At 44.4% G+C, this 13,898-nt stretch overlaps 1 protein-coding gene across 2 annotated transcripts; it reads left to right on the forward strand.

The window, feature by feature from the left end:
- Positions 1-5,450: 5,450 nt before the first annotated feature.
- On the forward strand, positions 5,451-13,031 carry TEFM (transcription elongation factor, mitochondrial). Of its 2 annotated transcripts, XM_026016261.2 has the most exons (4): positions 5,451-5,536; positions 6,638-7,101; positions 10,399-10,548; positions 12,393-13,031. In XM_026016261.2, the coding sequence occupies exons 1-4, from the start codon at positions 5,506-5,508 to the stop codon at positions 12,828-12,830; spliced, it is 1,083 nt and encodes a 360-aa protein (XP_025872046.1). In that variant the 5' UTR covers positions 5,451-5,505; the 3' UTR covers positions 12,831-13,031. The 2 variants fall into 2 exon arrangements, with proteins under 2 accessions (XP_025872046.1, XP_025872047.1); XM_026016262.2 differs by lacking the exon at positions 10,399-10,548.
- Positions 13,032-13,898: the final 867 nt, after the last annotated feature.

Below are 13,898 nucleotides of genomic sequence, written 5' to 3' on the forward strand. Positions count from 1 at the left end.
ATCCCCACAACCTCCCTCCCCTCCAACAAGCCTCAGTTTGTTTCCTACAATTAAGAATCTCTTATGGTTTGCCTCCCTTTCTGTTTTCCTCTTATTTTATTTTTCCTCCCCTTCCCCTGTTGTCATCTGTTTTGTTTCTTAGATTACACATATGAGTGAAATTATATGATAACTATCTTTGTCTGACTGACTTATTTTGCTTAGCATAATATCCTCTAGCTCCATCCATATTGTTGCAAATGGCAAGATTTCATTCTTTTTCCTGGCTGAGTAATATTCTTGTGTGTGTGTGTGTGTGTGTGTGTGTGTGTATCACATCTTTATCCATTCATCTGTTGATGGACATCTGGGCTCTTTCCATAGTTTGGCAATTGTGGACATTGCTATATGGAGCACTAATTTTTTTTTTTTTAAGATTTTTTTGTTTTTTTTTTTTTATGATAGTCACACAGAGAGAGAGAGAGAGGCAGAGACACAGGCAGAGGGAGAAGCAGGCTCCATGCACCGGGAGCCCGATGTGGGACTCGATCCCGGGTCTCCAGGATCGCGCCCTGGGCCAAAGGCAGGCGCCAAACCGCTGCGCCACCCAGGGATCCCTGGAGCACTAATTTTTAATGTTTTTTTTCCCCCAAAACAAAATGAACTTTTTACATATTATGTATGTGACATTCATTAATTTTTTTTTCAACCAACACTGAATTAATGAACCCTCATATGTGCCAGCCAATGTACTGGGTTTTACAGGAGATATAATTATGGCCTTTATTCCTTTTTTTTTTTTTAATTATTTATTTATTTTATGATAGTCAGAGAGAGAGAGAGAGAGAGAGAGAGGCAGAGACACAGGCAGAGGGAGAAGCAGGCTCCATGCACCAGGAGTCCAATGTGGGATTCGATCCCGGGTCTCCAGGATCACGCCCCAGGCCAAAGGCAGGCGCCAAACCGCTGCGCCACCTAGGGATCCCTATGGCCTTTATTCCTCATGCACTCTTGAAGGATCTTGGAGAGGTGACATCTCTTGTCCTAGTTCATGCTAGGTCTGCTAGGATTGGAACACAGAATTAAAACATGGGGTTGACTGAGTCCAGAATCTGAGCACAACCAGTGACTTCCTCTGTCTCCAGGAGGGATGCTGAGACATAAAGAATGGATTTTTGAAATATTCTGGTTGGTAGCATCCAGATCCCCTTGGGAAACCAACTAGAGAGTCAAAGAAGGGGACAAAGATGTGTGGTCAGAAATGAAACAAAACAAAAAGCCCACAGGTTGTATTCTGATAGAGAAAAGTCCAGTGGTTGGCAAAAGGGAGGATGCTCTGGCTTGGCACACAGGGAAGCTCTCAGGGCAGGGGGCACCCTTCTTGGCACTTGTGAGGTGAGAATTCAGACCATTTTTTGTAGAGGGGGTGGGAATCTCAGCGAAAGGGACTGGCAGGCACAAAGGTGAGACAACATGAGATGTGTGTCTTTGAGTCATCCCTTTTGTCTCCTGACTGGGTGTGTGAAGCAGGAAGTTATCAGCCTCAAGTAACAAAGCATTGATCTCCAAGTGGCTGGAACAATTAGGGCAGTTTTTCCCTTACTGAACCAAAAGTCTGCAGATGGATGGTTTTAGGGATGATCCAGCAGTTGATCAATGTCATCAAGGATTTTGTCAGCATTGCCTGTCCTGCTCTTCTCAGCTCAGCCTCCCATTGGATCTTCAGGAAGAAAGGGAAGGGGGCCACTGCTCCTCCCACTCTTTATCAGGATATAAAATCTTTCCCTGATAGGCTCCCAAACTGAACCACACCCACTCTTAATCTTAATCCTTAGCAAAGGGAAACGGGATTACCATAACCTGTTCGCCTTCCCTGAAGACACTGCCACCCACCTACAATCAGGGATTCCAACAGGAGCGGCCATGCTGTGGGTGTTGGGTGCCACAGCATGTGCCTGGTGGTGAGCAGAGAAAGAGCTGGAAGATTTAGGTGAGGCCCTGACTCAGGGCAGGAATTGGGAGATTTGGTTAGCCCTGGGGCTGTTGGCCAGGACAGGTAGGACGCGTATGAAGGACAGGGAAGGGATTAGGTTGATAGGCAGCCGGAAAATTGATGGGGTTGGGGGGAGGATATTGCAAGAGCCCAGAGAGAGACAGTGAGATCCTCATTAGGGTAGCCATAGCAAGGGAGAGGTAAAAGAGGACATTTTGCAGGTCACATTGATAGAATCTGTGTTTTTATAAATTTACACATTACTATGCAGTAGTGAGTCATGCAATTAATATTGACTTAGTGGTTCCAACTAACCCAGCTTTCAAAAAAAAATCTTACCTCCTCAAAATCCTATATGTTTTTAGCCTCTTTAACTTGACTTTGTCCTATTTCCTTTTAAATCTTTTTAAACATTGCCTCTTAGTCCTTGTGGGAATCTGAATACTCACCTCCAGTACCAGTGCTTCCAGCATTTTCCCTTGACTCAGTTTCTCACACTACCCTCTCCCTGGCTCATCCCATGCACTCTCGTGGATACAGTGCCATCTCTCTATGCTGACAGCCTCTAAATCTATATCCCAACACAGTCCTCTTCCTTAGCTGCAGACTTACATATCTAACAGTCTACTACACATCTCCACCTGATGTCCTGCGGGCTTAAAAATGGATCAGTGTTTTTTTTTTTTTCAATGAAATAAAATAGAAAATATCAAGGTGCATTATACGGAATAATGCAAGTGTTTTTTAATAAAGCTTTTGCTTCACACCATACATCTATGTGTCCTGTGTCATGGCCAAAAAAGTTTTAAAAACAGAAACCAGGGGGTACATGGGGGCACAACTGGTTAAGCATCTGCCTTCAGCCCGGGTCATGATTTCAGGATCCTGGTATCAGCCCTATGTCAGGCTCCCTGCTCACTGGGGAGTCTACTTCTTCCTCCCCCTCTGCCCATTCTCCCTCTTTCTTAAATGAATAGATTAAATCGTAAAAAAAGAAAAAAAAAGCGCACATAGAAACCAGATAACAAGCTAGACATAATGATGAAGGGAGGGGGAGGAGCCAGGGATTTCTGCAATGCAGACAGGGAAGTGAGAAGGAGCTGGTTTCTGCGGAAAGTTAGAACTTTCATTTTGAGCAGAGTCTGGTTTACAGTAAATCATGCACCTACCAGAGCTGCTTCTTTCCCTACCACTTCCAGCTTCAGGTCAACATATATTGAATGAATACTCTGAGGAATGAGGGAGTTTCCTCTGAAGGGCATTAATAATTAGCTCCCAGGAAGAGGCAACGCTTTCAAGGGGGAACTAACATTTACTGAACCCTTATTGTGTGCTGGGCTCTCTGCATCCAGTTTCTAACCAGAAATCCTCTTAGCAGCTTGTGTGAGGCAAGTACCATTTTCTTTATTTCACAAATGAGGAAGCCAAGGTTCAGAGAGGATGAGAAACTGTCTCAGGTGGTGCTGTTGGGGAGTGATTTGTTTTATCTCGCCAGTGAATGTCATCATCTCTGAAAGCATCAACCACCATGGCTCCTTATGGCCCCCTGTATTAGTATCCTAGAGCTCCTGTAACAAATTACTCTGGACTGGGCAATTAAAGCAACACAAATTTATCTTTTCACAGTTCTGGAGAATAGAAGCATGGCATCACAGTGTTAAAAGGGCTGGTTCCTTCTAAAGGTGAATCGGTTGCACACTTTCCTCCTAGTTTGTGATGACCTGCTGGTGATCCTTGCCTTCTTTGGCTCATAGGTACATCACTCCCACTTCTGCCTCCGTTCTCATATGGCACTCGTATGGCCCTCTTCTTTTAAGGGCACCAGTCATATTGAATTAGTCACTTGACCCTACTCCAGGATGACCTCATTTTACCTAATTACATCTGTAATGACCCTATATCCAGATAAGGTCCCATTCTTAGGTACTGAGGGCTAGGACTTCAACATATCTTTTTTTTTTTCTTTTAAGATTTTATTTATTTTATTTTTTTGAAAGAGAGAAAGAGAGAGGAGCAGAGGGAGAGAATCTCAAGCAGATTCCCCACTGAGCACAGATTCCGACTCGGGGCTCGATCTCACTACCCTGAGATCATGACCTGAGCTGGAATCAAGAGTCAGAAGAAGGGCAGCCTGGGTGGCTCGGAGGTTTAGCGCCGCCTTCAAGCCCAGGGTCTGATCCTAGAGACCTGGGATGGAGTCCCACGTTGGGCTCCCTGCATGGATCCTGCTTCTCTCTCTTTCTTTCGAATAAATAATAAAGAGTCAAAAGCATTTTTTAAGGCAAGATATTTTATTTTTTATTTTATTATTATTATTTTTAAAGATTTTATTTATTTGAGAGAGAGAGAGCACAAGCAGGGGGAATGGAAGAGGGAGAAGCAGGCTTCCCACTGAGCAGGGAGCCCAACACTGGGCTCTATTCCAGGACCCCAGGATCATGACCTGAACTGAAGGGAGATTCTTAACCTACTGAGCCACTGAGGCACCCCAGTTTATTTCTTCTTATAGCCCTAAGTTCTCCAGGACTTGGTAAGATTCCTAGAATTCCTAGGAGTAATTCTTATGAATACTTAGGAGTCCCTACATCTCCACTGCCTCCTGGACAATATCCACAAAGACACTGGCGCCTCATAAAGGCACAAACCCACCACCTTTCCCTTCAAAGGCCACCTGCCTCCTGACTTCCTTGCTTTTCACGTGACTGGCTAAAGTCTCCCCACCTTCCAGAAAGAATCTTTTCCTTTTCGCTCTCCGTACACCTTCCAGGTTCAATTCCTCATGGCTGCCTGTCCCTTGGGAAGATACACCAGTGCCCTGCCTCCTCCTGGCTTCCCTGGCTCACCTCCAATCCGGCTTCACACTTGTACAGGTGGCCCATTTTCCAGAAACACACCTCTGGTCTGACCCTATTCAAAATTCATTTGACAACTCATTCCCCCCACCCCTCACCCCTCACCCCCGACCCCGACCCCGACCCCATCCATTCTGAGCGGACGGCGGCTCCGACTTGCAAGGCTCGGAGGCAGAGGCGCGGGCTCCTGGGCCGCCCTTCCTGACCCCCTGCCTCTCCGCGGAGTGATGGGGTCACTGGTGCAGCGGCCCGCGCTCCCACCACATCCGCCCCCTGCACCCCAGGCAGGGCTGCCACCGCAGGGCCGCTCGCGACCTCATATAAACCCAGGGAGGCTCCCTGGAGGAGGGACCTTGCCAACCACGGACTAAAACTGGCCTAGGCGTTTGCCTCCCAGAGATTCGGCCAGCTGGGCCGAGACCGAGAACGTTTCGGGAACGCTGTGGAAGGACGGTGCGGACCCCCCAGGGGCTGGGCTCCCCCCCCCCCCAGGCCCCGGAGCCCCGCAGCCCCGCAGCGGGAAAGCGGCTTCCGCACCTCCCGCCCCGCCCGCCTCGGAACGCCGCTGGGGCCGGAACCTTTCTGCCGCGAGCCCGGGCACTTCCCGGAGAAGCACAGACATGCGCCGGAAGTCGGTGGGGGAAGACTGGAGCGTGGGAACCCAGTGCTTGATGTGGGAGGATGAGCGTCTGTAGTCTCCTCGTGGCGGGAGGTAGGGTTCCCGCCTATCCTTGGCCGCTGGTCCTGGAGTGGGTCCTCCCGCAGGCCCCGTGGTGTCCTCGCTGAGCTGACGGCGCCTCGGACCGACCGTGCTTCCCGGCGAGGGGTTCTGGAGCGGCCCCCTCCCCAGCGGGGGGCGGACGGGGGGCGGGGGCTCAGGGGCGACCTCCGGGGGCGGGACCGTGTCCACCTCCACTTTACAGGATTCTTTCTTTTTTTCCTTCTTTCTTAAAGATTTTATTTATTTATTCATGAGAGAGAGAGGCAGAGACACAGGCAGAGGGAGAAGCAGGCTCCCTGCAGGGAGCCCCACGTGGGACTCGCTCCCGGGTCTCCAGGGTCACGCCCCGGGCTGCAGGCGCACTAAACCGCTGGGCCACCCGGGCTGCCCCAGGATTGTTTCTTTTATGGTGTGTTTTTCTGCTGGCGGTAGCAGTCCGAGTAGAAATCTTGAAAAGTGTACGGGTGAAAATAAAAACCGCCCCTTGCATCTGCCACTCAGCTGAGACATTTCTCATAAACGTTTACGATTTAATTTTATCTGGTCCCATCGCAGGAGAAAGGAACTAGTGAAAATGGATGTGGAAATAAATACTAAGAGATATTAATTACAAAAAGATCCTTCTAAAGTTAATGTCAAACAGGTTAAGTAGTTGAGGTCATTGTTTTTGTTTTTTAAGATTTTTATTTATTCATGAGAGACACAGAGAGGCAGAGACACAGGCAGAGGGAGAAGCAGGCTCCAGGCGGGGCGGCCGGTGTGGGACTCGATCCCTGGACCCCAGGATCACACCCTGAGCAGATGCTCAACCACCGAGCCACCCAGGCGTTCCAAGTCATTGTTTTAAAAAAATATATGCTTCTTGATGGGTATAAAATAAGATTTCTAGGTAGTAAAACCTAAGAGCTTATCCAGGGAAATCAAGACCTCTCTTCTGAGTGTAGTATATAGTTCTAAAATTACAGGAGAAAAAATAATAATAAAATTACAGGAGAGTCTCTGTCCCTTTGAAAAGGCTTTGGTCAGGCCACAAGTAATCCCAAAAAGAAGTAGGATATTCCAACTTAACATTTGGCTAAATTTCCCTTTTAGGAAGGTGGCGATGTTTTCCAGTTCCGTTAGGGTCATCATTGTTCCAAGTGCTACCTAATTCCTACTGTCGGAAGAAATGCACCACACCTAAGAAGATCATTCCCAATGCTGCTTTTTGTGATGAAAATACAAAAGATTCTGGAAATGAACTTGACAAGCTCTTCTCTTCAGAGCAGCAGGCTTCCATCTTGCATGTGTTGAATACAGCATCTAATAAAGAACTCGAAGCTTTCAGATTGCTTCGTGGAAGGAAATCCGTCAATATTATTGAGCACAGAGAGAAGTTTGGGCCGTTTCAGCATTTGGAGAGTTTAATGAATGTGCCCCTGTTCCAGTATAAAACTGCTATTCAAGTTTGTAACTCCATTCTTTGTCCAGAGACTGAAGGGAAAAAAAGAAAGTTCCAGGACAACCGGCTCTTGAGAAAGCTCATCAAACCAGAAATAGAAAGAGAGAGGCTTAAGGTATATCATTTTTCTTTTCTTTTTTTTTTAAGGGATTTGTTTATTCATTCATTCATTCATTCATTCATTCATTAGTGAGAGACAGGAAGAGAGAGGCAGAGACATAAGCAGAGGGAGAAACAGGCTTCTGACGGGGAGCCCAATATAGGACTGGACCCTGGAACCCCAGGATTATGCCCTGAGCTGAAGGCAGATGCTCAACCACTGAGCCACCCAGGCTTTCTGGTATATCGTTTTCTTAAGGTCTGTTACACTACGGCATATGGGTTGAGAACCTACTTTGTAAAGCACTATTCTGGGCAGCGGGACAGCTTATAGTTTAGTTTGGTATGTGATCAGTACAGAAGAATGAGATGTGGAGAGAGTAAGTGGGCAGTGAGGAGGACCAAAAACCATGGGCTGTGCCTGGTGGGCAAAGTTGACTGATAGAACAAAACCTGCATCTCAGAGAGAATGAGGCTTGTTGGAGGAGGCCGGCATTCTAGGAAGAAAGAATATGTGTAGAGAAATTGGTTTGTGCGAGGTTTATTTAAGAGGAATTGAGGAACTGATCGCATCTGAGGGTTATATCGAGAATAATGAGAAATTAAGATGCAAAGAGGGTTATGGCCAGGGAATGACTTCAGAACATTATACTGGTCTTTTCAGCTTGACTTATTTTCTGTCCCTCCCTCCTCCTTTTAAAAAGCATTTTATAAGCAGATGCTTTTCAGTGTTTCTTAAAAAACAAATCTTAGAATCATGTGGCATGTCAAACATTAAATCTTGGAGGAGAAGCGTAGGTCCTGTGTAGCAATACGTGATAAAATATTCTCACATCCCATACCGAGAGCACATTTTTTCTGGACCAGTCTTAGTTTATGGATACTTTCTGAAAACCTGATAAAAGCTAGGGACCCTCTTTTCAGAAAACAAAAAACACATTTACGTAGAATATTGCATATACTTTCAGAGGATTTGTAGGTTTCATGAAGTCCATTCATGGGCTACTGATAGAACTCCTTCAGTTGATCTAGAACATATTTGAACCAAATTTTTCAGGATTTGGATTTCCCTTCAGAGTTTTGACTACAAATACTATTTATACTCATTATAATGGAATTGCAGTCTTACTTGGATAGGTTCTAAAGTCATTTTGTATGTAATACAAAAAATTGTACTGACTTCCAAATAAAGTATTTTTTTTTCCTCAAAAAAGTCATTTTGTATGGAGAAAGTCATGCAGTAGTCTTTTTTTTTTTTTTTTTTTAAAGATGTTTATTTATTCATGAGAGACACAGAGAGAGAGAGGCAGAGACATAGGCAGAGGGAGAAGCAGGTTCCATGCAGGGAGCCCGATGAAGGATCCGATCCCGGGACTCCAGGATCGCGCCCTGGCCCTAAAGCAGGCGCTTAACTGCTGAGCCACCCAGGCGTCCCTCATGCAGTAGTCCTTGAAAAATAAATCCGTTGCCCGTGACGACGCACTTTGTGCAACCTGGTTCAGTAATACTTTTTTTTTTTTTTTAGATTTTGTTTATTTATTCATGAGAGACACAGAGGGAGGCAGAGACACAGGCAGGGGGAGAAGCAGGCTCCATGCAGGGAGCCCGATGTGGGACCTTTTTTTTTTTTAAGACTTTTTATTTATTTATTCATGAGAGACACAGAAAGAGAGGCAGAGAGGAGAGGAGAAGCAGGCTCCATGCAAGGAGTCTGATGTGGGACTCGATCCATGTGGGAATCTGGGATCACGCCCTGAGCCGAAGGCAGACGCTCAACCGCGGAGCCACCCAGGTGCCCTGGTTCAGTAATTCTTATGTACACTAAAGCTTGAGGATTATTGAGCTAAAGAACCAAAAGAAGGTCTATATTTTGTAGATGTCTGGGCATCTAGACTATTCTGCCTTTATTGGAAATTCATTCCTTAACAGTGAAAGGGAGATAGGTATAGAATTACACAGTGGTCCCGCTTCTCTGCCTTTGTTTCTGTGGAACACACTTATTTATCCCTATAACTAAATGAACTATGTGCGGGAGAAGTGATGCCGTTGTACTCCAGCCCAGACTTGCGGAGTTAAATCCATGCGTCCAATGATCTATTACACATTTCCCCTTAGAAGCCCTACAGGCAACCTGAATACAGTACGTTAAAAACCAACTCCTCTTCCCCTACCTTCCCAGGTTGATCTGCTTCCTCTCATCTTAACGGTGCCATTTATTCGCTGCAATAAAAGTAGGTTTAAGCTCCCCCATCCCAAATATCAATTTACCCCCATCATCTCTGGTCTTTCTTGTCATGGCCACTGTCTTCTGTTCTTAATGCTTTGTCATATAACAGGCACCTTACAGATCCCTACCTCTAGTCTAGCCTTCTATGGCCCATCTTCCACACAGCAGTCTGTGATGGTTCTGATGTAAATGCTGTGCCTGAATGTTGCATGCTTTGGTGGCTTCCCGGAGCTCTCAGGATAAAGCAAGGTACTTTTGCAAAAATCTGCCTTCCCGTCTGCACATTTCCAGGGTCTGGGTCTGAGTGTGTGAGTTGTCACATAGCCTATCACATGTGGTGAAATAACTTCTGTTTACTATTTACTCATCCTCCTAGTCTTCAGGAAGTCTTCCCGGACCATGTCTCCTCTCTACAGCCTAACTGTTGTGTGGTGGCATTTCTTATAATTTATACGTATGTTCCTTGTTTCCTGGCATCTAGCACAGTCCCCAGGAACATTTGAATATTTGAATGCCTATTTTGGGTTAGGTAAAGGTTGTCTATAAACCAACAGCTACTGGCTATCTTTTAATAATAGTTATTCTTGCATTTCTTTAACAATTCAGTTCATAAACTGGAAGTATTTTTCTTTGTTTTAAAGATTTATTTATTTTAGGAAGAGAGTGGGGGGGCAGAGGGAGAAAAAGTCTTCAGCATATTCCTTGCTGAATGTGGAGCCTGATGAGGGGCTCAATCTCATGACCTGAGTATGAAACTAGGAGTCAGATGCTGAACCAACTGATCCATCCAGGTGCCCCAGTATATTTCTATCACATAAACTAATTGAGCATTGGGCAGCCCCGGTGGCTCAGCGGTGTAGTGCCGCCTTCAGGCCAGGGTGTGATCCTGGAGACCGAGGATCGAGTCCCACGTCGGGAAGCATGGAGCCTGCTTCTCCCTCTGCCTCTCTCCCTCTGTCTCTCATGAATAAATAAATAAAATCTTAAAAAAAAAAAAAACCTAATTGAGCATTATGAGTTTATAGTTTAAATTTTGTATCTTTTAAAATGTTTATACTTTTAATTAAACCAGCCTTTTTGTTTTAGGCAGTTACTAGTATCGTATCCATTGTTTTTGGAACTCAAAGAATTGCTTGGGCTCACCTGGATCGTAAATTGGCAGTGCTGGATTGGCAGCAGAATGACTGTTGCCAATTGATGAAAGGAACATACTTATCATCTGTCTATTTACAAAAGGTAAAGCATCTGCCTCTCTATAGATTCCTGCCTGCTAGATATCTCCTTGTGTGGTTTAACCTTAGGGAATGTAATGTAATACTACAGATAGATTTCCTTTGGGGGGGATCCCTGGGTGGCGCAGCGGTTTAGCGCCTGCCTTTGGCCCAGGGCGCGATCCTGGAGACCTGGGATCGAATCCCACGTCGGGCTCCTGGTGCATGGAGCCTGCTTCTCCCTCTGCCTGTGTCTCTGCCTCTCTGTCTCTCTTTGTGTGACTATCATAAATTTAAAAAAAAAAAAAAAAAAGATTTCCTTTGGGTTATTATTACCCATTCTTTTTTTTTTTTTTTTTAATTACCCATTCCTTATTTCCATTCTGTTCCTTCTGTGGAAGAGCAGCTTAAGACCACTCAGTGGTTGTTCCTACCCATTCAGTGGTTAATTACCCATTCCTATCATGTTTTCTGTCACCTATGATTTTTAAAATTTGAATCTTCTTCATTTAGTTCATGAAATACCTTAATATATCAAAGGCAGATACTGAGAAAATTGGTGGTAAAGTACATTATTCTAAATATTACAGGACTTCATCACTCTATTTATAAAGCTTATTTTAAATTTTTTAAAAGATTTTGTTTATTCATTTGAGAGAGAGAATGTGCATGCAGGAGGAAGGGCAGAGGGAGAGGGAGAAGCAGACTCCCCTGCTGAGTAGGGAGCCCAGCCCGATGTGGAGCTTGATCCCAGGACCCTGAGATCATGACCTGAGCCGAAGGCAAATGCTCAACCAGCTGAGCCACCCAGGCACCCCTTATTTTTCATTAAAAAAAAAAAATTATTTACTTTAGAGAGACAGAGCAAGGTTGGGGGTAGGGAGATAGGGAGAGAATCCTAGAGCAAATGTGGGGCTCAATTCCAGGACCCTGAGATCGTGACCTGAGCTGAAATCAAGAGTTAGACACTTAGCTGAGTGAGCCACGTAGCTGCCCCAAAGCTTATTTTTCAGAATGCTTCACTAATTGTCTTATTGGAGTCTTCAAAACCTTGTGAGGTGGGCAGTAATTACCATCCTGATTACATATATGAAAACTGGTATAATCAATCAGGGCATCTGACAGGATTGTAGGCTAGGTATTTTTTTCTTAAGTAGGGTCCACACCCAGTGTGGAACCCAACATAGGGCTTGAACTCACAACCCTGAGGTTAAGACCCAAGCTGAGATCGAGTCAAACATTCATCCACTGAGCTACCCAGGCACCTCTGATGGAGGCTAGTTATTCTAACCCTATGCTCTGCTCTACATGTTTTTAAAAGGGTTTTTTTTTTTTTTTTAATTTTTTAAAATTTATTTATTTATTTATGATAGTCACACACACAGAGAGAGAGAGAGAGAGAGAGAGAGAGAGAGAGAGAGAGAGGCAGAGACACAGGCAGAGGGAGAAGCAGGCTCCATGCAGGGAGCCTGATGTGGGATTCGATCCTGGGCCTCCAGGATTGCACTCTGGGCCAAAGGCAGGCGCTAAACCGCTGCGCCACCCAGGGATCCCCTAAAAGGTTAATAAACATTTTAAATTGTCTAATCTTAAAGTCAGTAGATTTTAGAAATTTTGAAGTCCATTTTACAGATGAAGAAACTAGTACTTGGGAGGACTAAGTGATTTGCCTTAGCTCAGTTTATTCCAGATAGAACCATGAGCAGAACATGGCTGTCCTGACTTCTCCATAAAATTATTTTTCAGTTTTTAAAAACAGTAATAGTATAATGTACATTATGTATTTTAAAAATAGAAATGGGAGAAGGAACCCAAACAACAAAACTTAATTATTTCTATTCACTTATTTTTTTTCTTTTTTTTTTAAAGATTTCTTCAGTCATTTCAAAGATACCTACAGCTGACTTCTACGTTCTGGAAAAAATAGGGCTTTCAATTCAGAACACATCTCGGTTTCCCCTACTGTTACATTTTCATATCATGGAAGCCATGCTGTATGCCTTATTAAACAAAACGTTTGCCCAGGATGGCCAGCATCGGGTGCTGAGCATGAATCGAAATGGAGTGGGGAAGCACTTTGAACTGATGATTGGGGACACACGGACTAGTGGAAAAGAGCTGGTGAAGCAGCTCCTCACAGAGTCTGTTCTGAAGGAAGACCCTCGGGTCATCTTCCCTAAAGAGAAGATTGTACGCTACAGACAGATGTTTTCATCTACTGAGCAAAAGAGAACAGAAGAGTTATATGATTCCCTATTACAAGCCGTTGCCTTCTATGAATTAGCAGTTTTTGACACCGAACCTTAAAATGCTGAGGTTAATATAAAGAACTCTGATGTTATATTAATTTATATTTATTAGCTCTAAAGCCATAAAGCCAACTGTTTTTAACATCCATGTTTATGGAGAAGAAAACATGTTTGTATTTGGATGTTTAAAGTCAGACTTCCGGCTGTTGAATTGTTCACAGAATAAGCCAAGTCAATAAATACCTTAAGAGATTCTGAACCTTTTGGGTTTCCGTGTTAAAAGTAAGAGGTCTCCTTTTTTTTTTTTAAATTTTTATTTATTTATGATAGTCACACAGAGAGAGAGAGGCAGAGAGACAGGCAGAGGGAGAAGCAGGCTCCATGCACTGGGAGCCCGACGTGGGATTCGATCCCGGGTCTCCAGGACCGCGCCCTGGGAAGGCAGGCGCTAAACCGCTGCGCCACTCAGGGATCCCAGTAAGAGGTCTCCTAAACAGACCAAACAAGAAAGTTATTCCCCCTGAAAAGCTAATTCCATCCTATACTAAAGGATTTGCATCATTAAAAGAGGGAATAATGACTTTTCTGGGTGGAATTCATCATGGGAATAACAATAAATATAATCAGGAACACAATTTATGAAATTCTGTTAATTCTGTAAGTAGTATGTGGTTCCATGTACTGCTTCCAAAAGGTGATTTTCATCAATTCTATCAGGCCCAGAACAAACAAGCTTTGTCTAATAGGTTCATTTTTTTTTTTTCACTTCGAAATATTTTACTTGGACAGACCAACTTTTTTTTTTTTTAAAGATTAGGGGAGGGAATCCCAACCAGAATCCATGTTAGGCATGGATCCTGACTTGGGGCTTGACCCTAGGACTCTGAAATCACAATCTGAGTCAAAACCAAGAGTCAGGGGCTTAACTGACTACACCATTCAGGCACTCCTAGATAAGCCATCTTTTGAGGAGTAGCATTTTTTTTCCTAACTCACATTTCCCACTACATTTGACTTAGTTCAGGCCCTCATATCTTACCAGTCTTAAACCCAAGTCTCTAATGTCAAAGCATCACATTTTTCCTTTAATCTATAAAGTGAAATATGCTTGTTAGAAGAACATTCA

The sequence above is a fragment of the Vulpes vulpes genome, chromosome 2 (assembly GCF_048418805.1).
Source record: "Vulpes vulpes isolate BD-2025 chromosome 2, VulVul3, whole genome shotgun sequence".
NCBI classification, from domain to species: domain Eukaryota; kingdom Metazoa; phylum Chordata; class Mammalia; order Carnivora; family Canidae; genus Vulpes; species Vulpes vulpes.

Bases quoted from the DNA above. Each gene is read 5' to 3' on its own strand.
- TEFM (XM_026016261.2), top strand. From the start codon at position 5,506: ATGAGCGTCTGTAGTCTCCTCGTGGCGGGAG. The intron at 5,537-6,637 runs GTAGGGTTCCCG...TTTCCCTTTTAG, and splicing joins TAGTCTCCTCGTGGCGGGAG to GAAGGTGGCGATGTTTTCCA. The intron at 7,102-10,398 runs GTATATCATTTT...TTTTTGTTTTAG, and splicing joins TAGAAAGAGAGAGGCTTAAG to GCAGTTACTAGTATCGTATC.